The sequence below is a fragment of the Capra hircus genome, chromosome 6 (genome assembly GCF_001704415.2).
Source record: "Capra hircus breed San Clemente chromosome 6, ASM170441v1, whole genome shotgun sequence".
Classification (NCBI taxonomy): Eukaryota; Metazoa; Chordata; class Mammalia; order Artiodactyla; family Bovidae; genus Capra; species Capra hircus.
The window spans coordinates 15998850-16026145 of record NC_030813.1 but is presented as its reverse complement, the minus strand read 5'-3'; the positions used below and the strand labels follow the sequence as shown (position 1 = coordinate 16026145).

The 27296-nt window shown below is 43.7% G+C and overlaps 2 protein-coding genes across 3 annotated transcripts in view; one reads left to right on the top strand and one right to left on the bottom strand.

Annotated features, from left to right (window-relative positions):
* Positions 1-3186, top strand: part of MCUB (mitochondrial calcium uniporter dominant negative beta subunit) — a 101016-nt gene extending 97830 nt beyond the window's left edge. For both annotated transcript variants that reach the window (XM_018049228.1, XM_018049227.1), the window contains 3 exons: positions 763-966; positions 1505-1621; positions 2979-3186. In XM_018049228.1, coding sequence (XP_017904717.1) covers positions 763-966; positions 1505-1621; positions 2979-3056 — 399 coding nt within the window. In that variant the 3' untranslated portion in view covers positions 3057-3186. The remainder of the gene's footprint in view (positions 1-762; positions 967-1504; positions 1622-2978) is intronic.
* On the bottom strand, positions 6534-26636 carry CASP6 (caspase 6). The gene is made up of 7 exons (XM_018049226.1): positions 26509-26636; positions 14730-14772; positions 14050-14196; positions 13557-13633; positions 11362-11537; positions 7861-8020; positions 6534-7176 (listed from the first exon to the last, which is right to left on the bottom strand). The coding sequence occupies exons 1-7, from the start codon at positions 26546-26548 to the stop codon at positions 6938-6940; spliced, it is 882 nt and encodes a 293-aa protein (XP_017904715.1). The 5' UTR covers positions 26549-26636; the 3' UTR covers positions 6534-6937.

The window sequence follows — 27296 nt, the reverse complement described above, 5'->3', positions numbered from 1 at the left end:
CAGTCCATGGGGTCGCAGAGTCGGACACAAGTGAGCAACTAAGGACACCCACATTTTCATTTTTTCTTAAAGTTGGTAATACATTTCACTTGTGTTAAGATTTAAAAAATCTAAGAAAATGGCTAATGGAAAGTTTTCCTCCTACTGTCCTCCCAGTACCATATCCCTGAACTGTGAATCATTTCAGACTTTATCTGTGTACAAATGCAAATACATGATTTTGTTCCCTTTTCCAGTAAAGAGTATATATGTTGTTGTACACTAGTCTCACCTTTTTTCACTGACGGTATATCCAGCAAAGATCTCCATATTATACCTAGAGAGCCTTCTCACTAAAGCTGCATGATAGCTTCATGAAAAATTGATAGTTTTTGTTTTTTCACCCTTAAGAATGAACCCATAATGAATCATGTGTGTGCAAGTATTACCTGTAGGATACACAGAAGTGAAATTGCTGGGTCAAAGAAAGTAGACATAATTTTAGCTTGGTTTTAGAAGGTGACTTCTGAGCTTTTCATTGTATACCCTTCTGTTTATTTTTTCCATGACCAGGTATTACCGTTATAATTTAAAAAATGGTTGACTAATGAATTGATTTGGAAATAAGCGATCACTCATGAATGTACATGTTGTATAAATTCTGATTTCTCACAAATCTCACCTCTTTAATGCAGATGTGTATTACTTTCATTCCTTTGCTTTTTTTTTTTTTTTTAAGTGGGTGCCCTGTAAACAACTGACAGTCATTTGGTTTCTCCTCAGACGAAAGCTAGGATCGAAGCTCGCTCAGAAGCCAAAATCAGTGGACTCCTGTGGGCTGGATTAGCGATGCTGTCTGTTCAGGGTGGAGCAATGGCCTGGCTCACCTGGTGGGTGTACTCCTGGGATATCATGGAACCAGTTACATACTTCATCACATTTGCAAATTCCATGGTCTTTTTTGCGTACTTTATAGTCACTCGACAGGTAAGTTTGTTTAGAAAATGGTTAAGTTATAACGTCTTTTGTAAATAATTCCTCCCTCAAGTAATGAGCAAAAAAATCCTTCTTACTTACTGAATTACTGCTACCGGGGTTCTTTTCAGCTGTTAAGTTTTGTTGTTTTTCCAGAGGATGGAGATTTATATTAGCACAGAGGAAGTGTGTATAACCTCTGTAGAGAACTATAGTGCAACTTAAACTCCTCCTTTGAGATACACACATCAAATTTGTGTACTCTGTGCCCTGTTCGCCAAAAATGTCCATTTTCCATTTCCTCTTTTCTATCCCTGCCTGTGTGATTTCTCTTCCCTGCTTGCTTGCTTTTGAAGGGAACAGCTGATCTCGAGTGAGACTAAATGTTTCACTTGCTTGCCTTATGCGGGCTCTGATGGCTACAAATATGATGGCAAATACTTTACTGATGTGCCTTCCTCTGCTTCGTTGTTGCTAAGACAAGTGTCTTTCTGGCCGAGGTCTCATGTTCATTTAAAGCATGTTCTGTTTTGCTTTGCTTTTTTTTCAGGATTATACTTACTCAGCTGTAAAGAGTAGGCAGTTTCTTCACTTCTTCCATAAGAGATCAAAGCAACAGCATTTTGATGTGGTACAGTACAACAAGCTCAAAGATGACCTTGCTAAGGTACCTCACTGCAAATGGCATCTTACAGCCAGTCTTACTTGGGAGCCAGAATTTAGGATCAGGGTTGCACACTTGGTGACTCACTCACACAGGTTAAATCTTGGTCCTGCATAGGCTTCTCTGTATTTTGGTTTGTTCAGTTAAACAGCTGACATGTCCTGATACTAATTTCCTACAGTTTTTTTCTTGTCATCTGTATTCTACATGGGGATAGCTTTAAATGTAAATAGGAAAGGTCTTAAATGACTCTGAGATAACAAAATAATAGTTTTCAATAGAAATCTATTTTTAAGTGAAGATGTGTTTTTAAAGAAAGAAGTCCAATAGCAAGCTCAATTGGAAATTTTGAACCCATTAAGAACATAAGCCTTTTAGGAAGGTGAGCACTCTGATAAAACAATTTTAAACTCTCTAAATACTTTCCAATACTTTCTTCGTCTCAAAAACAGAATCCATATGGCATTCCTCCTTTCATCTTTTCCTTCTTTCAGATGAGAAAACAGAGGTGTATACCCTGTTGGAAAGTGGGGAAACTAGGGTATGAAGCCAAAAGTTTGGCTCTGGAGCCGTACTCTGGAGCACTTCCATATAATCTGATTCCTAGGCAGCTGTTACCTCTGGCCTCTCAGCAGACCCATTAGCTTTTTAAATTTTTCTTAGCAATTTTATAACAAAGTTTTAGAAAAAAAAAAGTCTTCTACTGTTCAATACATGATCATTTAATAGCCAGTGATCAATCATGTCTTTTGTTACCTGTATCTTCTAAACTACCCATCCCTCAAATTTTTAAAAAAGGAAAGATATAACAGGAATTTATGGCCCAAAAATTGGAGATAAAGAGGCTTTAAAAATATATTTACATTCCATATAATCATTACTTAGGAAAAATGTAATGTTGCTTTTCGGGGTACTTAAATTTAAATGATCCAATCCAAGAAGGCTAAAGAATGTTCTCCTAAGTAGTTTCCAGCACTGGGCATTGAAGATTTAGATTTTTAAGGTAATAAAGTTGGGAAAAAGGGGAAGCTAATAGGTCAGATTAATGGAATTTTTGTTGTTGCTATTGCTATTGTTTTTCATGAGCTAGAAAAACCCCTTTGTAAAAGGGAAAACAAACATAATAAGTATCAGGAAGTACTATAAACTCATAGTTTATAAACCATATACTATAAACTCATACTATAGAACTTTTACAAAAGAATCCACATAAATTGAAATATCGTGGGTAGTTACCACTTGTCGTTTAGATCTCTGTGTTGGCCTCAGGAGATGTTAGAGTTATGAACTTCCTTGGAACAGTAATCCGATGTGCTCGCGGTCCTCTCTGATCAGTGCCCCCTCCTCTTCCCTTGGACAGGCCACTGAAGCCCTGAGACACGTGCGCCGCTCTCTCTATTTGCGGATGCAAGTAGAGGAACTCGATGAAAAGAAGTGATCGTACATTTTTAACGTCAGTGAATTTTTCCATGATATGTTTATTTTGCAACTGGAACTTTTTGAATCCCACAGTTCATTGCATTTGACTGTTTCAATCTCTTGTTAATAAAAAAAAAATGCTTGCAAAACACAGGTATTCTTTGATGTTCTCATTTGAGATTTTCGGTTTGTGGATTTTCACGGCTTATTGAGGTTTACTGCTGGAAGGATCTGGGCTGCATCCATCAAAATCAAAGCTGCTGCTGTTACAGTTCATCATTTAAGAAGCTTTGTCAGCCTGTCCCGTGTTTCTTCCCATGCAGACATGAAACGGTCAGTGTGCTTGGATGCCCTTTCTTAGGCTTCATTTAAAATCATCTGGTCATTAATTTCTTTTTAAATTCACAGTAGTTGGAAGGTTTTTATCATTCGATAAACTATAAAATGTCACTTGAAATGTTTCATCTTAATATTTACTTAAGTTCAGTCAGTTCAGTCGCTCAGTTGTGTCCGACTCTGCGACCTCATGAATCGCAGCACGCCAGGCCTCCCTGTCCATCACCAACTCCTGGAGTTCACTCAGACTTACGTCCATCGAGTCAGTGATGCCATCCAGCCATCTCATCCTCTGTCGTCCCCTTCTCCCCCTGCCCCCAATCTCTCCCAGCATCAGAGTCTTTTCCAATGAGTCACCTCTTCGCATGAGGTGGCCAAAGTACTGGAGTTTCAGCTTCAGCATCATTCCTTCCAAAGAAATCCCAGGGCTGATCTCCTTCAGAATGGACTGGTTGGATCTCTTTGCAGTCCAAGGGACTCTCAAGAGTCTTCTCCAACACCACAGTTCAAAAGCATCAATTCTTTGACGCTCAGCTTTCTTCACAGTCCAACTCTCACATCCATATATGACCACTGGAAAAACCATAGCCTTGACTAGATGAACCTTTGTTGGCAAAGTAACGTCTCTGGTTTTCAATATACTATCTAGGTTGGTCATAACTTTTCTTCCAAGGATCATTTGTTGTCAAGTATTGTTCTAGGCGCTTTACATAATACTTATTTGTAATCCTATAATCCTATGAGGTTGCTGTTTTTAATCCCAATAAGGAAACTAAACTTTATCATGGTTAATTTGCCCAGGTGTACATAGCTAGAAAAGATTTAAGCACCTACTCAGAGTAGATCATACATCTTTATAAATGTACAACTCATCATGGTGTTTAATCCATTACCTAGGATGTCACCTTTTCAGTGATTGACTACGGGACAGGAACAGTAATGATGACAGCCTGATACTGAGATTTGCTTTAGGAGAAAGAACACTGTTTTAAGGGTATACCTTTCAGTCAAATCAGATTCAAACTTCAAACACCTTAATTAGAGCAACACCCAGTGATCCAGGTGCTAGTCTGTATCAGTATCTCTGAAACCCAGAGTCTGGATAAGCAGTATGTTAAGTGTTTTATTAACAAGCTAAGAATATGCACTTATGACAAGCACTTAGGACATGTTCTGCCTTTGAGGAACCCTGTTCCCAGGAAGGGACAAGACCATCAATACAATGAAAGGTAAGAGAAGCCAGTTGGGCAAGGTGGGCCTTACCTCTTGGGAGTGCCGTTTGCTGTGCTGAATTCACTGATGCTTCCATCCCCAGCATCAAGAAGAATGCCTGGCCCCTATGACATACCTGAGAGAGACAGGCATCTATGGCATTTTCAGGTATAGAGCTGGGAGAAAGCTGGGAATAGGCAAGAGAAAGGATGGCTTCTGAATTCTCAAACAGTCTAAAGGAAACCCTGGGAAGAGGGGTAGACTAGAGCAGGGGTTGGCAAACTAATACCTATGCTTGTTTTTGTAAATAAAATTTTAGTTTAGTAAAGTATGAACACTGATGCACGGTCTATGGCTGTTCTCACAATACAGAATCAAGGTTTGATTGCAGCAGTGTGGCCTGCAAAGCCCAACACAGTTCATCTCTGGCCCTGTACAGAAAAATTTTACTGACCTCTGAAAAAGGATGTGAAAGACAATTATCAAAGAATACTTCTGTGTCTTTAGAGCTTCAGAAAATTTGTCATGTGAAAAATGAATGAATTCTTAGTAAAGACAGCTCCCTTTGATTAGTGTCATCCCACTTTACAAAGTAAAATAGTCTTTTAAAATAGAGTTGAATTCTTCAGAGAAGGAGCTGCGCATAGGTCACATTGTACTTTTTTTGTCACAGGTGAAACTGATTTCTGAGCACCAGGGATGACAGCTCAGTGATCAGAGGCAGGACATTCTGACCTTTTTTAGTACTTAAACTGTAGTTGCTCAAATGGGAGATGTCATGTATGTTAAAACGTTATTGATTAGAGACATCATTTATTAACACACAGAGTATGATCTTTCTACTCAAGTTCCAAGTTAAACAGACTGAAACCAAAACTAAAGGATTCCAAAGAAATTGCATGTTAATTTTATTTCGAAAGGGTTGTCTTATCCTGAGACAACTGTTATAAACAAAATTCAGCTGTGTCCCTATTGTTTCCACAGCTCAGATTTGATGGCACTTTGGTACCCAGATACATTGGTACCAGTGGCACTGCATCTGAACAAGAGGATTTTTTTCAAATAAACCCTCTGACTGATCACTGAAGGAAAAAAAAATGTGTGTGTATGCATGTGGTGGGTGGCAGGGGTTGAGCTTTTTAATAACATCAGCTAACTTAGGTAAGCAGCGGTATATAATCTTTGCCTAGAGGGCTGGGCCTGTGCTCACTGGATGAGCTGAGGAGTTTCTATAGCCATTCACCCTTGCAAGAAGAGCTATGGAGACAGCAGCACCTGAGGGTCAGAAGCTAAAGGTAAACTGTTCAACTGACAGTGGAACCCCTGCCATGACCACAGGAAAAGGGATGAATGCCCCACTGACCTTGGCATATAGTTGGCACATGTTCTGAACTGTACCTGAAATAGCACAAACTACTGCTGAACTAGCAGGTCCCAAGTTTGTTATCAAAACCCAGACTGTTAACCATCTTCGGCCTCTGGCAGATTACTAACAAAGCATATTACTCAAATTTTACATATCATATTCAGTAAGAGCTGAATCTTAAAAATACCACCTGGGGCTCCCCAGGCAGTCCAGTAGTTAAGACTCTGTACTTCCACTGCAGGGGGCGTGGGCTCAGTCCCTCATCTGGGAACTAAGATTCCACATGCTGCATAGCACTGCCAAAAACAATAGCAACATCCATTATTCCGTAAATATGACGACGGTCTGTGAGTGGGACTACCAGACAGTGTACAATAACTTACCATTCAAGACACTGACAGAATCAAACTTTGCAGGTTTGTGGCCTCTACTAAGAATTAACTACTTTATATTTCTTCTTCAAAATGCCACATAATAGTTCTTGAAGGCTTTTTTTTTAAACACTTAGTCTTATACAAAAAAGTGGTAATTCATATGTAGATTAATTTTATGACCATGTAAAACCAAGCCATCTATAAATTATTCAAGTAAGAATGGAAATTAGAAAAATTTAATGAAAAAATTTCAAATATTAAAGGAAAACCAGTTCTTAGATTTCAAAAGCCCTTAAAAACATTACGAAGTTTTATTTAAAAAAAAAGTCACAAAATACAAGTTAAATCAGCCAGAGATTGAGTAAACTTGCAATTTACTACAAAAGTCTAGTATTACAAATGCTTGTGGATTTTTATCTGTAGGAATTCCCTGAGGATTTCATTTCTCCATATATCAAAACCCCTTCACCATGTCCAATATGAACTATTTTAAGTTATTAAAGCTTAAAACATTTAAAATTGCTGTACCATTTAAATTGCTTCAACCAAGTGATACTCCTTTATATGAAAAGAGAAAATCTATTTTGAATACATAAAACAAAATAGCACCTATCATTTAGATTTTGGAGAGAAGTGCAGCTTTTTAGTTAGCATTGAGGCAAAGCAGGGAACCTGCTTCTTTCCAATCGCACTTGGGTCTCTGCAAAAGTCTACTCGGCGCTGAGAAACCTTCCTGTTCACCAGAGTGAGGAGTTCTGTAAACTCCAAAGAGGAGCCGAATTTCCCCAGCATCTCACACAAATCTTGAATATACCATGAACCATTCACAGTTTCCCGATGAGAATAATAACCTGAAAAAGACAGAAGAAGCCACTGAAGTTTCCTGGTTACCGACTGTGACAGAAAATCACTTTTCAAGTCCAAGTTTTCAAAAATCATTGGGTGAGACTAAGATGTGTCCATGATACAGTTTAAAATTTTTTCTCTGCTGACTCTTCTCATGTGGAAAAAAAGATTAATTCCACACAGTTCTATAAAAATGGTGTTGATGCTATGTAATTTTCTCCACTTGCTAAAACTTCCCAAGCTAGTAGTAAACTAGGCAATGATTTTTGAGACCAGTGATTAGAAAAAAGAAAAACATAAAATTATTTACTACAATAGAGAACAAGTGTCATCAAAATATTTTTCAGGGACTTCCCTGGTTTAGATGCCACACTTAAAAAATTTTTTTTCAACAATGTTTTCTACAAGTGTTAACTATAAAAAATGGTATCACTATCACTGACACATTCTGCTGCTAAGATATTCAATATAATCAGCCTTAGAGCTTTATTTAACATATAGTAGTTTTCAGGAAGGATTTTTCAAATGTCACTCTGATCACATGGCCCAAGATGTCCATTAAGCTTGTGAGCTTCACGACCAGATCTCATGTCCCATTAGAAAGACCTCACCTAAATCAAGCCGGGATGAAACATACAGAAACTTAGCCAAGAAAGCCAATTATACATTTGTATTAAACACCCACACACCTTCTGCCACGGAGTAGCACATGAGGAAGTCGGCTCCAGCAGGAAGTGTATAAACCGAGGCTGCGTCCACCTGGGTCACGTTGGCACCCAGCATGTCTGTCCCATGATCAACTGCATCCAGAGGGATGACTGGCACGTCGTGCTGGCTGCCCCGACACGCCTACGGGACGAGGAGGAAAATCCCCTCCTTTAGTTACCTGTTCTTCCCCGTGCTTCACGTTCACAGTGAATGTGTAATTCAGTACGCCTTTACAGCAGCATCAACAAAATCCACTTTATAGGCATTTCAGAAACAATGCATTCAGGTTTAGAGTAGGCCAAAGCCGACAGTTCTTTTTTTTCCTACTTACGTTTTCTCCTAGTTGATGATTTAAAAAACTGGCATCCTCAACTAGACACCAAATTATGTTGATCGAAAGGTATACTGTAGAGGAGAAAACATCTGTGGCTTTAAAGTTTCTTCTGCATTACACACACCACGGCACCAAGAGCCACCCCTTCTTTTAGAAAATTACAGTACGTCCCTAAGTGTTTCTATGTAATCAAGTAATATATTCCCAGCTTGGGTTTTCCTTGCCAAGCTGCTTTTAAGAGTCAAAATGACACCACCTGACCTGAGAGTCATTATCAATGTGCCTCCTTCCTTCTGCTCCCACTTTAAAGCGAGGGCTCAAATTCTTACTAATTCTGACTCATACAAAGGCTAACATTAAATGACTATTACGGGCTTTTTGTCCCCACTCCGTTTATTTATTTATTTTTTGGCAGGGTCCTTCTCCCTGGGAGTTTGGTCTTCTTTCAGTCAATAGGTCCCACCCCCATTTATATACTGAGGGCTTCAATATAAAACATATAGCCTCCAATATTTCAAAGGTAACTGTATATGGTGATACGGTCTTTAAAGAGGTAGTTAAGGTAAAATGAGGACTATTGGTGGGCCCTAACCCCCTATGACTGGTGTCCTTATAAAAAGAGGCCAGGGTACAGACAGCACAGGGAAAAGCCCACGTGAAGACAAAAGAGATGAGAATCCACCTCCCATCCAAGGAGAGAGGCCTCAGAAATCAACCCTGCTGACACCTTGATCTTGGGCTGCAAGAAAATAAACTTCCGTTGTCTAAGCCACCCAGTCTTTGTGCAGGCAGACCTCAGAGATACTGCAGCTTCAGTTCCAGACCACTACAACAGGGCGAATATTGCTACAGAGCAAGTCACGTGAATTTTTTTGTTTCCTAGTGCATAGGACACCCCACTCCAGTACTCTTGCCTGGAAAATCCCATGGATGGAGGAGCCTGGTGGGCTGCAGTCCACGGGGTCGCTGAGAGTTGGACACGACTGAGCAACTTCACTTTCACTTTTCACTCTCATGCATTGGAGAAGGAAATGGCAACCCACTCCAGTGTTCTTGCCTGGAGAATCCCAGGGACAGGGGAGCCTGGTGGGCTGCTGTCTATGGGGTCGCACAGAGTTGGACACGGCAAGTGACTTAGCAGCAGCAGTGCATATAAAAGTTATGTCTATACTATACTGTAGTCTATTAAAGTGTGCAGTAGCATTAATTCTAAAAAAAAAGGACAGACCTTAATTAAATACTCTATTGCTAAACAATGCTGACCATCACCTGAATCTTCAGCTAGCCATAATCTTTTTACAATAGTAATGTCAAAAATCACAGATCATCATGACAAATAATATTTTAAAAGTGTGAAATATAATGTTACCCAAATGGGACACAGAGACACAAAGTGAGCAAATGCTGTTGGAAAAATGGCATCAACGCAGGGTTGCCATAGACCTTCAGTTTTTAAAAAGCAAAAGTGTAAAAATACGCAAAGTACAATAAAGCGAGGTATGCCTGTACTCTGTTCTGGCAGCCCTCGTAAACTTAGCACAGTGCTCTAACAAGATTCTGCTGTAGTATTATAAATGTGTCCATCAATTCTGAAATGGCTGAAGAATTATAAGCTTTAAAAGAAACATTCAGATGGATTTCAGAGTTACCAGATAAACAAGATTCCTAATACCCTATTTTTACAGGGAGATTTTAATCTTATTTTGTACTATCAGGCTTATTTTCAGACCTTTTCTACTGTCTTCCTACATGGAATGTAGAGCATGTGGAACTCAATGCCATCACTTGCCAAATCAACGGCAGTAAGCATAAGAGCCGGCCTTTACTGGCTGGGGGTGGGCCACTTCCTCGGCACTGTTCAAAGCGTTTTTCATCTTAGGCCACGTCATCTTATCCTCTCAGTCACCCTATGAGGCAGTGTGCCTGTTGTGAAGAATCTGAGGCATAGAGAAATCAAATAACTTGGCAAAACATTTTCCTTGCTTTGGTGCCTGATGGTGCTGGCTACTCCCTTTTTCATAAACAATCACCCATCATTCTTGTGATTTTTCTCCTGTTCTTCTGAGGTGTCCTCCTCATTGTCTTCCCTCTGCCCATTCCTCATCAGCATCCCTCAGTTCTGTTCTCCACTTGTTTTTGGTGGCACCACGCAGCTCGTGGGGTCTTAGTTTTCCAACAGGGACTGAAGCTGGAGCCCTGGCAGCGATGGCACTGAGTGCTGTCAATGGGCCGCAAAGGAATTCCCTCTATACGCCTTCTTCAGGGGATCCTTGACACGGAGGAGCTCATCCACTCCCATGCCTCCCAGAACCCTCTATCCGCTCATCACTGTCCCAGTGTAATTCTCTAACCCGGGCCACCTGTCTCCATTACCATCCACCCCCTCGTTACTCCCAACTAACTTCTCTAGCCTAGGCCGCCTGTCTCAGTTTCGACCTGTATTTCCAACACATCTCACAGACGCCCCAGTGCCACAGTCCAAACAAGAAACCAGGGAGTCATCCTTGACTTTTTTTTTAAGTAGCCCCCTACTCCCTCTCTCAAGGAATGGCGGGGTGTGAAAGGTGCCCGGGTCCTTCATGCAGCCCAGCAACATCAGGAATTCTCATTTTTTCCCAGAAATCCCTACTGAGGTAACAAAGGGGATGTTATTCAGGCCTCCCAAAATATTTTTATTCTTACTACAAGTTGGGCAGCGGCTAGACCCATCTTGGCCTAAGGGAAAACGTGAAAGGACTAGAAGTCTAGCTGGAACTAGAAGTCTTCATGCCCACCTTCTCCTCACTGGCTGGCATGTTCTCCAGCTACCAGACCAAACCTGGTCTGAACAGGCAGTGCCCCACTGCCGTGGTCCATCAGTAGACACCTTCTCCAGAGGCCCTACCTTGACACTGGGCTGGGCCAGGGAGTCATTGCCAAGTAATATTCATTATTTTGAGTCAGTTCCAAGTAATAAAGATTCTGAGCATCTTTATGTTAAAGAACTACCACTAACAGCTGAAGCTGCAACTCTGATTGGCTAGGATTCAAAAAGGGCCTTTTCCGATTACTGGAGAAAGTTAACTTCCAAAATCAGCTTTAGTTCTTTCTAATCACATGTATAGAACTATGGCCTTTATAATTAAGATTATAACGTAATCAGTCTTACCTGAATGATAAATATCTTGGGTTTTCCAACCAGGCTCTGACACTTGTCTCCTTTGAACAAGCCTGTTAACGTCTGAATTTCAATTTTGGCATCATATGCGTAGATGTGGTTGCCTTCACCGTGACTCAGGAAAACACACAAAAAGCAATCTGCATCTACGTGGCTAGCAGTTGATGCTAAAAAGGACCCCAAAAGTTATTTAGAAATGAAAATAAGGTACTTAGTATCTAAAGTTTCAGATAATTGAGGGAAAATTTTATTATAAAATGTCTAATGAAACAACTTATTTAAATTAAGCAAGAATTTATACAATACAATATCTGACTTTTAAACATCCAAATTATTACAGTTCAAAGAAGTAAGAGTTTGAACAGGTTTTTGTTAGCTTTTTTAAAACACAGAATAATGACATGGAAAACCTAAAGGGATTATTATGGGGAACGCCTAAGAAGTTTCTTTGAATCAGCAGAGACCTTCTTAGGGCAGACACGGGAACTACCCCGTAACACTTCCCTCCGTGTCGCTGCACCTTGAAGGGAGGCAGTGCCAGCATGTGTCTACAGCGCTTGGAGCTTCCCAAAGAGTGTTAAGACACGAGGCGGATGCCCTCCAAAGCTGAGGAGCGAGCAAAGTAGGAAAGGTGGGGAGCAGCCAGGTGAAATTATTTACAGATTAAAGAGGAACCCTGGTATGAGGGTCCTCAAAAAATTAAAAACAGAGCTACCATATACTACACTTCCACTTCTGGGTATATATCCAAAAACGCTAAAAACGCTAACTTGTAAAGACACACGAGCCCTTGTATTCTCTGCAGCATTACTGCAACAGCCAAGATACAGAAACAACCTAAATGCCCACTAATAGATGAACGGATAAGGGAAGTGTGGTCTGTACATGTACAATGGGTGAGCATTCAGTCATTAAAAAAGGGAAAATGTGCAATTTGCAACAACACAGGTGAACCCTGAGGGCATTATGTTAAGTGACTCAAGTCAGAGAAGGACGCGATCACGTCACTATATGTGGGAACTAAAAACCCAGCAAGCAAAACCAAGTTCAAAGTTGCAGAGAGCAGACTCGTGGCAGCTGGGGCAGGGGAAAGGAGAAGTGTGAGGCAAAATGGTGAAGGGGCCAAAGGTATAAACTTGCAGTTACAAAATACGTAAGTCCTGGGGATGTTAATGTACAGCATGATGACTACAGTTAGCATATTTGAAAGTTGCTAAGAGAATAAATCTTAAAAGTCACTAGAAAAGAGTCTGTAACTACGAACGGTGACAGACGGTAACTAGACTTAATGGTGGCGATCGTTCCCCAATGTACACAAATGCGACCCCGTGGCCTGCAGCATACCAGGCTCCTCTGTATGTCAATTATACCTCAATTTTTAAAAAAAAGTTCTGAAGAAAGTTTAATGATGCAGTTGTTCTAATAGTCCATTGACAAGTTACTTAAAAACCCATGACTTGTAGTGATTACTATACACATTAAGTTGTTAATTTACCTACTGCATGCTGCTGCTGCTGCTAAGTCGCTTCAGTCGCATCCAACTCTGTGCGACCCCATAGACGGCAGCCCACCAGGCTCCCCTGTCCCTGGGATTCTCCAGGCAAGAACCCTGGAGTGGGGTGCCATTTCCTTCTCCAGTGCATGCATGCCTGCTAAGTCGCTTCAGCTGTGTCCAACTCTGTGTGACCCTATGGACAGCAGCCTTCCAGGCTCCTCTCTCCATGGGATTCTCTAAGCAAGAACACTGGAGTGGGGTGCCATTTCCTTCTCCAACCTACTGCATAGTGATGTAGAAATTATGAGATAATGTATGTAAACCAGCAGTATTTTGAAGTCAGTAGAAAACTTGGGTGTGGAAGGAGTCAGTTAAAAAATGACTGCCCAGCATCTGTAGTATTTGCATCTTGGGCTTTTAATTGCCAAATGAAAAGATCATTACATTCATTTCCAGAGTAACAGACTGTAACCAGTGGTATATAAACTATAACTTGGTAGGCATTATATGCAAAGGTCTCTAAATCTGCTGAGTAACGTATAATCAGAGAGGCACAACCAAAACCTATAACCCATGCTAAATTAATTGACATGCCTTTTTTACAAGTTAATTACTTGGACCTATCTCCATACAAGGATAATTAAAAACTACTCAGTCCCATCAAAGGAAGATGAATAGGAAAACTACTTACCCTCATGAATTTTGAGCAACAGTTCTTCTGCTCTAAGATCATCAAAACATTTTACTTCAAATCCTAGATCTGAAAACCTGGAGATTAAATTGGATACTAGCTTATGAGCTATTCAAAACTGTCATATACTCCTAATTATTTGAGGAATCTATACTCATTTTTATGACATATAAATTGACTTTTCTTTAGGGAGAAAGAAAAATATGACAATGATGGTTTTCCTCGATTATCCATGGCAGGAAGGGATTTATTCATGGTAACTGATTTAAGTTAGAATACTGCCGTCTACTATGCAGATATATTTATAAGAATGCAAAGACTGTTAACATTTAATAGAACAGGATTAGGGGGAAAATTCAGGCAAGTTCTTAGGGGAGGCTGAGCCCAAGTGAGGTTCATCCCCAAATACTCTTGCTCTGTTATGTGTACAGTGCGGATAAGTAGTTATCGCTTAAATATCTGACCACCTGGATGTTAAATAAAACAGTACTACCTGCGCCTAAGATTGTCTCTGTCGGCACTGGTGCCCGGCCTGTTTGGCAGGGTTAAGTGCCAGAAGAACCTCTCATGATTGAAGATTAACGCAATTCCTCTCCTTTTGTGGTCCATTTTGTACTTTTCAGTTGGATCAAATATTTCTCTGTTTAGGAAAAGTTTAAAAAAAAATCAGTCTAGGTCTTATTAAATAATAAGCTCCTCCAAGCCCAAGGTCAATGCACAGAACAGACAGAGGCCTGCTGCTTCCTCCTCCACCAGGCCGGCGGGCCACTGCTGTGCCCTGGGCGGGCCTCGCAGCCACACTGGTTGGGAAAGTCCTGAAACATCTCTGTACCAACTAGTAAACAGCAGCCATCCTGAGCAAACCCCTCCCATCCCCCAATTCCTCTGCTTGGGTGTCTTTCCCCCAGGGCTCCAGGGACCAGGGACCAAAGACAATGGTCTGGCCCAGGCCAAGGCCATCCCAATTGTTCAATATCTTGAGCCTCAGTCTTGGTCCCTTCAGAACCACGGGCAGCAACCAACCCGCACACCTACAAGGCAGCCCTCCAGATGCTGAACCTGACATTCTCTACTCTGCTTTTCAGCGCCATGTCCCTGTCTTACTTTGACTTCTGTAGGCTAATGATGGCCACTAAAGGAAAAGACCTTAATGAGTAAACAGAAGATTATTACCTCCTAGGGAAGGCGTCTATTTCGGTCATGTTTTGTTCTTCACCTATTAAAAGAAAGTAGGGTTTTGTTAATATACTTTTTGATTTATGGTCATAAAACACATTAGGAGCTCCCAGCTGCCTTGATTCCTATCTGCTAGGCTCCTTCTGTCTTGGTTGGTTTAAAAGTCAAAGGATGTGAGAAGGGGTAAGGGAGAAGGAAGGGAACGTGCTATTAATAATAAACGAACTGTACGTGCCACAACGAGAGAAGCCTGCACACCACAACTACAGAAAGCCCACGCGCTTCAAGGAAGACCCAGAGCAGCCAAAATAAATAAACGAACCGTAAACGCACAGCTCAGTTCTTTCTCACCTCCAACTCTTACATGCAAAATAAAAAAAGATCATAAACAGAAACGGAAAAATACTACTCACATTCATTCGCTGCACACTATGCCAAAAGTAACAAATGTAGCTCTGTGGTTATGAAGCTCAAATGAAACATGAAATTGCTTGAAATTGCTTTATTTTGCAGCAAATGTTTTTAGCAAATATTCTCTGACACAGAGAGTGAAGTCAAGCAAGAGAACTGAACACAGTGTGGTTGACACTGGATTATCCTACTGCCTGGAAGCGGCAGACGTTTTGGTGGAGGAAGGGAACGGCAAAGACTCAGATTCTGATCTCCTGCATGACACATGTGGTTGTTATGATCCTATAATGGGGACCCTCTTCTCTCAACCCAAGATCAGACTTCCCCACCCACAAGACAAGCTCTCACTGAATCCCTCTCCTCCCAGGAACAGTGCTGTGCAACAGAGCCTTCTGCAGTGACAGAATGCCCTATACCTGAGCTGTCTCTGGGGGCAGCCAATGGCCACATGTGCTTTTGAGCCCTTGAACTTTGGCTAGTGTAACTGAGGAACTCAGTTTTTTAATTAACTTCAACTAATTGAGATTTACATAACACGTGGCCAGTGGCTTCTCTACTGGACAGCAATAGTGAGTCTAACATCTTCTACCAGAAGAGTCCATATGCTCATGAATCTGCTTTTACCTGATAAGCAGCTTGAGAGGGGACAGAAGGTGACGACCACACAAGTACTAATAATGTAGCAAGATGCCCCTTTCAGCTGAGGTCTTGGAAGGAAGGCGGACGGACCCTAAGGGTAAACCCCTACCCATCATCCCCCTGCCAAGAGGGTAGTGTTCCCCTCACTCCTTGGAGTCTCTCCCTCACGCCTGATGGTTCTAACCTCATGTCATGTCTCCTCATTGACAAACATCCACCTAGGGAGAGAGGATGAGGAGAGAGAGAATTCAACTCCAGGGCCCTTTACCAGTCACTCTCAGCCTGCTTCTCCTGGACTGCATCCAGTATTCAAACCAGCCAAGACCCCAGAGAGGCATCACCCTTCCCCTGTCCAATAGGCCCCAATCAGTTTTCCTTAACCTTCCACATCAATCCCCGGCCTGGGTGATAAAATGCAGGTTCCTGGTCCCTAACCCAGATTTACATAATCAGAATCCTGGGAGATGTGCCAAGGTGACTGTTACTCGCACCAAAGATTAGGAGTCAGAAGCAGCCTCTCTAATGCATCCTCCCCACTCTCCCGAGGCTTCCATGCTACCCTCATCTTGCTCTAAGGCAGATCCTGCGAACTCTACACCTTGTTGTACCGCAGACACTTCCTACCAAGCTCTCCTCCATCAGGGGACCTCCCTACCATGCAGCTGCTTACTGGAGGATCTGCTATTTCACACAATGCTCTACTGAAGACTCGCCCTACCCCGCACAATGTTCTAGAAGGGGTCCCGCCCACTCCACACACTGCTCTACTAAGGTCACGTGGTACCTCATACCCTGTCCCACCAGCAGACTTCTCCACACGCTGACCCTGGGGATTATTAATGCTTCCTGCTGGACACTGTGCCACCAGAGGCATTCCACACGCTTTTCTACTAGAACTCTTCCGGTCCTGTGCACTGGATACTGGGGACACTTCCTCCTCCCAAACTCCTCTATCCAGAATACTTCCTCCATCACACACTGCTCGCCTGCCAGGACGCTCCCTGCTCCACACACTGCTGAACAGCCGATGCTTCCTAATGAGACACACTCCACTCGGGATGCTGCCCCAGTGAACACACAGCTCTAGGGGGCACTTCCGGTTCCACCCTGTGCTGGGCGCAGCACACCTCCTCCTACACGCCCTGTTCTACCAGGATTACTTCCGACACCACACGCTGTTCTCCCCGGGACACTTACCATCTGCTGTCCCCGGAATACTTCTAGTCCACACGACGATACTTCCCAGCTCACACAATGCTGAAGGGAACGCAGCCAGCGCCACACCCTGCTCTACTACAGGAACTCTGAATCCACACACGGTCTACCCTGGGGACTTCATCCTCCACACACTGACCTACCAAGGTCACCCGGTACCACCTGTACCCTGCTGTATCCGGGACGCAGCCGACCCCTCACGCTACTTTGCCAGGGTATGTCCCATCACACTGCTGTACTCTGTATACAGCCTCTCCTTCCTCTACAAATACTTTGCCCAGAATCCTCCCTGCTCCACACCCTGCTCTATGGACGGTTATTTCCTTCTCTGCACACTTTGCACCAGTGACTTCCCACTCCGCTCAGCGCTCACCCGAGGAGACATCCTCCCTTCTTATGCCACAAGCTGCCAGAAATGTCCGACTCCGCACGCCGCTCTACAAGAGGCGTCTCCTACCCCACGCTCTGCTCTCCACCTGGGACCTTCCTGCTCCACAGTGTTCTGCGGGGTTACCTACTCCACACACAGCTCTGTGTGATATACGCCCTGCTACCACGGTGCTCCACCAAGGGTAGTTCTTCACTGTTCATTCAGGCCGCTTTACCTGGAGATCTCCTCCTCAACAGCGCTATACAAGGGACCCTTCCCTGCTGCGCTCAGCGCTCACGGAGGATGCTCCCTACCCCAGACACTGCCCCACTGAATGTACGTCCTGCTCTCCCCACGCCACACACCGCCACACCCAGAATACATCCTGCTGCACACGCTGCCGTACCAGGGAGAACTTCCTGCTGCACACTGCTCCACGGGGCGTATTTCCTACCAAGACTCCCCTCTGCTCAGGAATGCTCCCCTTCTGAACACACAACTCTTCTAGGCTGACTTCCCACTCTACATTCTGAGCTCCCCCAAATCCCTCCGAGCCCGTAAACTCCTCCACCCAGAATACTTCCTACAACACAAAGATAGAGGAGTATACTTTCTTGTCCACACACTGCTCCCTGGGACACTTCCCACTCCACACAGTGCTCTGCTGGGGCTACTTCTAGCCACACACTGTTCTAACTGGGATTCCTCCTACCCACAGATTGCCCTCCCAGAAGACCTCTTACTCCATACACTGTCTACTGGGGTTCCTTCCTGCTCCCCACACCGCTCTACTAAGCAATATGCAGGGTTTCCTCTCCTTCCATTTTCAAAAGCATTCCATGATCCACTTTTTTTTCTACCTCCTTTTAATACCCTTACCTCCTTATCATTAAAACAATCACATAAAAAAGAAACAGAATCACTCAAACTAAACATATTAAATCGATATCTAAAATTCAATCTCACCTCAAGAAACAACAAAAATCTCAATCTGACCTTACACCTAAAGCAACTAGAGAAAGAACATCAATAACACCACCGCTGCCACCACCAAAGTTTAGTAGAAGGAATGAATGATAAAGATGAGAGCAGAAAGAAATGAAATAGAAATGAAGAAAACAATAGCAAAAATCAATAAACTAAAAGTTGGTTCTTTGAGAAGATAAACAAAATTGATAGCCCTTTAGCCAGAATCATAAAGAAATAAAGGAGAGGATTCAAATCAACAAATTTAGAAATGAAAAAGGAGAAATTAACAACTAATACCGCAGAAATACAAAGCATCATAAGAGACGATTATAAGCAACTATATGATAATAAAATAAACCTGGAAGAAATGGAAAAATTCTTTGAAAGGTACAGCTTTTCAAGAAGAATTAGAAAATATAAACAGACCAATCACAAGTAAGGAAATGAAATTGTAATTAAAAATCTTTCAACAAAAGGCCGGGACCAGACGGCTTCACAGGCAAATTCTGTCAAACATTTAGAGAAGAGATAACACCTATCTTTCTCAAACTCTTCCCAAAAATTGCAGAGGAAGGAACACTCCCAAACTCATTCTACAAGGCCACCATCACCCTGATACCAAAATCAGACAAATAAATTACCAAAAAAAAAAAAAAAAATTACAGATCAATACCACTGATGAACAAAGACACAAAATCCTCAACAAAATACTAGCAAACAGAGTCCAGCAACACATTAAAAGACTCAAATACCATGATAAAGTGGGATTTATCCCAGGGGTGTAAGGATTCTTCAATATACTCAAATAAATGTGATATACCATATTAAATAAAAACCATATGATCATCTCAATAGATGCAGAAAATGTTTCTGACAAAATTTAACACCCCTGTATGATAAAAAAAACTCTTCAGAAAGTGGGCATAGAGGGCATCTACCTCAATATAATAATGGCCATAGACAACAGGCCCACAGCAAACACCATTCTTAATGGTGAAAACCTGAAAGTATTCCTCTAAGATCAGGAATGAGACAAAGATGTTCACTCTCACTATCATTATTCAGCATGGCTTTGGAAGTTGGTGGCTCAGATGGTAAAGAATCTGCCTGCCATGCAGGAGACCCGAATTCAATCCCTGGGTTGGGAAGATTCTCCTGGAGAAGGGAATGGCTACCCACTCCAGTATTCTTGCCTGGAGAATTCCATGGACAATTATACAGTCCACAGGGTTGCAAAGAGTTGGACATGACTAAGTGATTAACACTTTCACTTGGAAGTCCTAGCCATGGCAATCAGAGAAGAAAAATAAATACAAGGAATACAATTGGAAAGGCACAAGTAAAGCCGTCACTGTTTGCAGCTGACATGATACTATACATAGAAAACCCTAAAGATGCCACCAGAACACTGGAGCTCATCAATGAATTTGGTAAAGTTGCACAGTATAAAATTAATGCACAGAAGTCTACTGCCCTCCTATACATTTACAATGAAAGATCAGAAAGAGAAATCAAGGAAACAATCCTGTTTACTATCATAACCAAAATAATAAAACACCTAGGAATTAACCTACCTAAAGAGGCAAAAGACCTGTACTCAGAAAACTATAACACACTAATCAAAGACAGAAAGATGACACAAACAGGTGGAGAAATACACCATATTCCTGGATGGGTCAATATGACTATATTACCCAAAGCAATCTACAGATTCAGTGTAATCTCTATCAAATTATCAATGACATTTCTCACAGAATGAAAACAAAAAATTTTACAATTTGTATGGAAATACAAAAGATCCTGAAAGCAACTGTCAAACTGCTGAAAGCAAATAGTCGAAGCAATTGTGAGCAGGAAAAATGAAGCTGGAGGAATCAGGCTCCTCAACTTCAGACTACACTGCAAAGTAATCAAAACAGTATGGTATTGACATAAAAACAGAAATAAGGATCAGAAAGCCCAGAGATAAATCCACTCACCTGTGGTCACCTAATCTATGATAAAGGAGGCAAGAATATACAATGGAGAAAAAGGCTCTTCAAGAAGTGGTGCTGGGAAAACTGGACAGCTACACGGCAAAGAATGAAATTAGAACAGTACTCAACACCGTACAAAAAAGTAAACTAAAAATGGATCAAAGACCTAATTTAAGACAGGACACTATAAAACTCCTAGAGGAAAACATAAGAAAAACATTCATTGACATAAAACACAGCAAGATCTTTTGACCCACTTCTTAAGAGTAATGAAAAACAAAAATAAACAAATGGGACCTAATTAAACTCAAAAGCTTTTGCACAGCAAAGGAAACCATAAACAAGATGAAGAGACAACTCTCAGAATGGGAGAAAATGACTGCAAATGAAGCAATGGATAAAGGCTTCATCTCCAAAATATACAAACAGCTCATGCAGCTCAACATAAAAAATAAAAAACAGGGACTTTGCTGATGGTCCAGTGGCTAAGACTCCAAGCTCCCAATGCAGGAGGCCCGGGTACAATCCCTGGTTAAGGAACTAGATCCCGCAAGCCACAGCTAAAAGTTCGAGTGCACAGCTAAAGATCCTACATGCTGCAACACAGATCAAAGATCCCCTGTGCTTCAACTAAGACCCAGCCCAGCCAAACAAATAAATAAATGTTAAAAAATGCGAACAACCCAATCAAAAAATGGGAGGAAGACCTAAATAGACATTTCTCTAAAGAAGACATACAGATGGCCAACAACCCCATAAAAAGATGCTTGACACTGCTAATTATTATAGAAAGGCAAATTAAAACCACAACGAGGTATCACCGCACACCAGTCAGAATGGACATCATCAAAAAATCTACATACAATAAATGCTGGAGAGGATGTGGAGAAAAGGGAACCCTCTTGCATGGTTGGGAATGTAAATTGCTACAGCCATTATGGAGAAGGGTGTGAAGATTCCTTTAAAAAAGTAGGAATAAAACTACCACATGATCCAGCAGCTCCCACTAGTGGGCAAATACCCTGAGGAAACCAGAATCGAAAAAGACACATGGGCCCCAGTGCTCACTGCAGGGCTATTTACAAAAGACAGGACATGGAAACAACCTAAGCGTCCACTGACAGATGAATGGACACAGACGATGTAGCACAAACATACAGTGAGGGCAGACTACTCAGACATAAAAAGGAATGAAATGAGGTCATTTGAGAGACTGGGTGAGATTGGGTGGACCCAGAGTCTTGGTAGAGATTTGGGTGGACCCATAGTCTTTCCTACAGTCAAGTCAGCCAGAAAGAGAAAAACAAATATCGTTTATTAATGGATGTATGTGGAAATCTAGAAAAATGGTAAATGAACCTAGTTCCAGGAGAGGAAAGAGAGGCAGCTGTACAGAATGGGCATCTGGACACAGTGGGAGAAGGCGAGGGTCGGACGAACTGGAAAATCATGATTGACATGTATACACTACCACACGTAGAATGATAGCGTAGTGGGAACCTGCCGTTAGAGCACAGAGAACTCAGCTCGGGGCTTTGTAATGACCCAGATGGATGGCAAAGAGAGGCGGGCGGTGGGAAGGAGGCCCGTGAGGGAGGGTCTATGTGTACACATGTATACATTCACATCTTTGAACAGCAAAAACTAACACACATTGTAAAAGAATTACACTCCAATTAAAAAAAAAAATCTGTATCTGAAAGTCAATCACTTCCTTCTCCCTCCAAGAATCTGCATGGGTGCAAAGCGCCGAGCCTCTTCTGAGAGCCCCAGAGGAGCAGCAGACCCAGCAGCTCCCCTCCCCCAGCTTCTGCACCTTGTTGGTAGTGAGCCTAAGGCAGCCTGAAGTGTCCCCAGCAGAGGCTATGCCAAGTGGCTGGTCACCAAACTAACTCAAGTCCTTGAGAGTGAAAGCATTGGAGATGTACACGCTATTGGGTCTCTAAGGCTTCTTTTTCATAGTTTCAGGAAGGAGCGCCGCAGTTCTCCTGGGCTGATGTAATCTAAGCTGTGCGTTTGAGTCATCTCAAATATTGCCATCAGCTTACAGATTTAGGGAAGACAGCTAGTATTAAGTAGTTCAAGATTAATTTGTTTAAAATGACATTCAGTTTCAAAGTTAACAGGACAGTCTCATTGAGGCATTTTTTAAAGTTTTTTTTGTTGCTGTTGTCACTGTTAAACACAATAGACATAGAAAGAAACTGGGCACTGAAAACTTAATTCTGAACCTCACAGGCTCTAACCTTCACTCTGCTATAAACAGGTGCCCTGTAACCTACAATATCAACACTGACCTGGTCCAGCTGCCAGTCTGTTCTAGCAGTTTGCTGAATCGGAATAGAAAGCTATGGAGACAGACATTAGAACAGAAGTTCCAAAACTTCCTCGGAGCTGATCAGTTTTACCCAGCTTCAGAGAACAGACATTATTGAGGCAGGAGACAGCTGGGCTCTAGAACAGACATTTACAACTGGCCCTTTGATCATAATTCCTGGGGAGAGAAAAAGGCTCCAGGCCAGACACTACCAGCCCTCTGCTTACACTTCCTGAGGCAAGAGACAGATGGGCTTTGGGCTATTTATGACCAGACTGCTGTCTACATTTCAAGATCTGCTCTTAGATATAAAAACAGGTATTCAGTGGATAACCAGACCTTATGGGTTATCCACTGGGTACCTTATGGCAGGAACAGAGAGGGACAAAACTCTTAGAAGATCAAGAGGTCATATATTTCCCATTCTTAGGGCAAAGGAGACGCTACACATGTGCAAAAGGCTTCGAGGGGCCAAATATGGCAGGGAATGTCAGAACACAGTAAGTCTTGCTATTCCCCCCACCATATGCCTCTGCGATGAAATCCATCTTGACTGAAGGGTGCATGCACACCCAGGGGAGGGTCCTGAGACAAACTGACTGGGGGTGGAGAGTAGGGGGATATAGGGGTGTCAAAACAAGACAACTGGCCAAAGGTAAACAAAGATCAGGAGTCACTTAGTCGTGTCTGACTCTTTGAGACCCCATGGACTGAAGCCCACCAGGCTCCTCTGTCCATAGGATTCTCCAGGCAACAATACTGGAGTGGGTTGCCATGCCCTTGTCCAGGGGATCTTCCCGACCCAGGGATCAAAGCCTCATTGCAGGCAGCTTCTTTACCGTCTTAGCCACCAGCACTGTCCTATATAAATGAATTAACCATTTCACAAAGAGTCGGCCACGACTGAGAGACTGACTGAACGTTCTTTTTCCTGTGTTCCTCATTAGAGAGGACACGCCCGCACCCTTTCTCTGCAGGTGTGCATCTCTGGCTTACGTCTATCTTAACAGTCTCTCTGTGTTTGCTCCCATTTGTCATTGTGCTATGTCTCTAATCATAAACTTTGTACCTACATTTACAGTTTTTGCCTCCATGAAAAATGCATTTTTCACTGGGGCCAAGAGTCAGGGGAAAACAGGTTCTAGCCTCTAGCCCTTACTGGTCTGCAAGCTGGGATTCCTAGTTTTCATCGAGGTTACCCAGATTCAACTCCTGAGTAGGGAATTACAGTCTCGCTTTGTGCCACAGCTCACTGCTGCCACTCCGAGATCATTATGATTCTGTCACAGTCATTTTAAACTGTACATGCCCAACAGGCCAGCTTTCGGGAAGGGTGCACAGTATCACTATACTGCATAATGCGAAAAGCTGACTCATTGGAAAAGACCCTGATGCTGGGAAAGACGGAGGGCTGGAGAAGGAGGAGACAGAGGATGAGACGGTTGGATGGCATCACTGACTCAATGGACATGAGTTTGAGCAAGCTCCAGGAGATGAAGGACAGGGAAGCCTGGCGTGCTGCAGTCCATGGGGTTGCAAAGCGTAGGACACAACTTAGCGACTGAATGACACACTGCATGAATACAAATAAACTGGTTTTGTTGACATGGAGAAAATCAATCTTAGTGAGGGAGATATTCTATGTAAGATTTATAAATTCCTTTTCATCTGCAATTATTCTCAGAAATGGGTCAACCTGACTCTTAACCTCTCCTCCCTTCTCCTTGTCTCTGATTTATGCAATTTTCCTCTCCAAAAATGTAACCACCTCTTTGCTCAAACCCACTTTTTACAAAACTAATCAATCATTCTTTTTCCTCCACACCTTAACCTGAGAATGCCTCCAGCTACCATTTGTTGGACTTTTTGCTGGACTTCTCTGGTGGCTCAGACGGTAAAGCATCTGTCTACAATGGGGGAGACCCAGGTTCGATCCCTGGGTGGGGAAGATCCCCTGGAGAAGGAAATGGCAATCCACTCCAGTACTATTGCCTGGAAAATCCCATGGACAGAGGAGCCTGGTAGGCTACAGTCCATGGGGTTGCAAAGAGTTGGACACAACTGAGTGATTTCACTTCACTTCACTTCACCATTTGTTGATGGCTTGGCATATGAGATAAATTTATCTCACTCTACTCCATAGGCCCTTTGAGACAGAGAAAGTGCAAGGGGCTTATCTGAGGTTGGTGCCTTGGAATTGGTACTGAAAGGCCCAGTTCTGCCTGCAGATTCCAAAGTCCATGTACTAGCTGTGGTAAAACCACTCCCACCAGGGAGAGAACAGAAACCTTTCTAAACCAAGTGCTCACTTCTCCAAACTTCTTCAGTATCTACTGTCATCATCTTCATTCACTGCAGTATCTGTGACAATCTACCCATATTCCTTATCAAAGTTAGTTAAGTCACTCAGTCGGGTCCGACACTTTGCGACCCCATGGACTGTAGCCCACCAGGCTCCTCCGCCCATGGGATTCTCCAGGCAAGAATACTGGAGTGGGTTGCCATTTCCTTCTACAGGGGATCTTTCCCACCCAGGGATCGAACCCAGGTCTCCCACATTGCAGGAAGAAGCTCTGAGCCACCAGGGAAGCCAAGGACTGGCTCATGTCAGGCCTGGAATACACAGGAAAAGGAGTATTGTGGACAAAGAAAGGAGAGCAAGTAGGAAAAGAAAGGAAACCATTACAAGAATGGCGGGGGATGTGCAGTGACTAGTGGTGCCTCAAGCAAGCATCCTGCCCTCCTTCCCAGCCCTCCCCCTGGATTCCAAAAGGGAAATGGTTGCTGGACCTCGCACTGTCCCATCAGGGTAACCACACTTCCTGAACAACCGTGGTGACTTTTACAACCTGCCTCTGGGACAAGGCTTGTTTTCTGTAGCAAAGAACAGAAAGCTCTGAAATAAAGGCACTCTATGTGGATTGACCGCCGGCGAGTCAAACCACTCTCCACCTTCCGCGCCCCCTACCCCGCCCTGCCCCGCCCTTTTAAAAAACTATGGCCAGGCTCAGAGCTTCTAAACCTTATCAGTAATATAGTTATAAGCGACAGGGAAGAACGTCCTAAAGCATGTGCTTAGAAGCTGATTATTTTGTAGAGAAAAGGTATTTGTTGTTTGTTGTTTTAGTCGCTGTGTCCGACTCTTTGAGACCCCATGGACCTCAGCCCGCCAGGCTCCTCTGTCTGTGGGATTCTCCAGGCAAGAATACTGGGGTGCGTTGCTATGCCCTCCTCCAGGGGATCTGCTCGACCCAGGGATCCGACTCAAGTCTCCTGCTTTAGCAGGCTGATTCTTTACCATCTGAGCCACCAGGGAAGCCATACCCCCAGAGAAAAGTTACCGTGGCCTTAAGTTAAATTCACAAATAACTGCAGGTTTCCCGGATGCAGGAGGACCATGGGGGCTGTGCAGCTCCCAAGGCCTGACTCTGATCTCCAGTTTCCGTGCGGGCAAGCCTGGGGGTTTCTCTCTGCCCGGGCGCCTCTGCGGGCTGCTCACGCTCCACTGTTACTACAAGGCAACCACTTATTTTTACGTAGAAGTGAAAAAAATAAGGCCCAACAAGACCCAAAAGTTAACTTTTCTTATGACCAAGCGCAGTTAAAGTGCAAATAGCCACGACAGCTAGGAAGAGATCAGCGCCCGGAGGACAAAAGCGGCCGGGGCACTCCCCAGCGCCAGGCGCCGCCACCAGGGACCGCAAGGAGGCGGCGGTGAGGTCCCCGAGCTGTTTTTCCCGAGCCCAGAGGCTCAGCTGCGCCCACCCGACCCGAGCGCTTCCCTCCAAGACCCTCAACTTCTCCCGGCCACCGAGCAAAGCCGGGGGAACCCGCGTCCCCACTCGCGCCCGCGCGCCCCGCTCGGCACCCGCCACCCACCTGGACAGCGAGCCCGGCGAAGTGCAGCGTCCGAACTCATCGCAGCCTCCGAGCTCCTCGCAGCCGAGAGCGTAGCGCCGACGCCCGTGCGGCCTCCGCTTCCTGAAGCCCGGCCGCTGCCCCCGCCCCTTCCTCCGCCCCCGCTGCCCCGGCTCCCTGCCTTCCAGCGGTGGAGGCGGGGTTTGGGGCGTCTGCTGGTGCCCTTTCCTTCGCTCGGAGTTCGCCGCTGCCAGAGCGCCCGGGCAAGGCAGAGGACGCGGTCTCACCCGCCTGGCGCCCGGGGAGCAGAAGCCGGCCCTCGGGAGACGTCAGCAACAATTCCGAAGACAACCCGCGGTCCTGGGGTGGGAAGCTGCTAGCGACTACAGATCACCTGCGGCGAGCCCCGGATCGCTCGAGCTCCACCCTAGTCTCTGCTTCTCCCGAGCCTCAAAGGTGTGCGCTGCCCTGTTTTCCCCTTTTCCGAGTGCGGGGACTTGTTCAGTTCAGTTGCTCAGTCGTGTCCGACTCTTTGCGACCCCATGATTGCAGCACGCCAGCCCTCCCTGTCCATCACCAATTCGTAGAGTTGACTCAAACTCACGTCCATCGAGTCGGTGATGCCATCCAGCCATCTCATCCTCTGTCGGCCCCTTCTCCTCCTGCCCCCAATCCCTCCCATGCACCAGGGTCTTTTCCAATTAGTCAACTCTTGGCATGAGGTGGCCAAAGTACTGGAGTTTCAGCTTTAGCATCAGTCCTTCCAAAGAACACCCAGGACTGATCTCCTTTAGGATGTAATGCTTGGA

Coding starts and splice junctions, on each gene's coding strand:
- CASP6 (XM_018049226.1), bottom strand. CDS start 26,548: ATGAGTTCGGACGCTGCACTTCGCCGGGCTCGCTGTCCAG. Junction 13,634..14,049: donor AGAGACAATCTTAGGCGCAG/GTAGTACTGTTT, acceptor TTTAATCTCCAG/GTTTTCAGATCTAGGATTTG. Junction 7,177..7,860: donor GTGCTACTCCGTGGCAGAAG/GTGTGTGGGTGT, acceptor TGTCTTTTTCAG/GTTATTATTCTCATCGGGAA.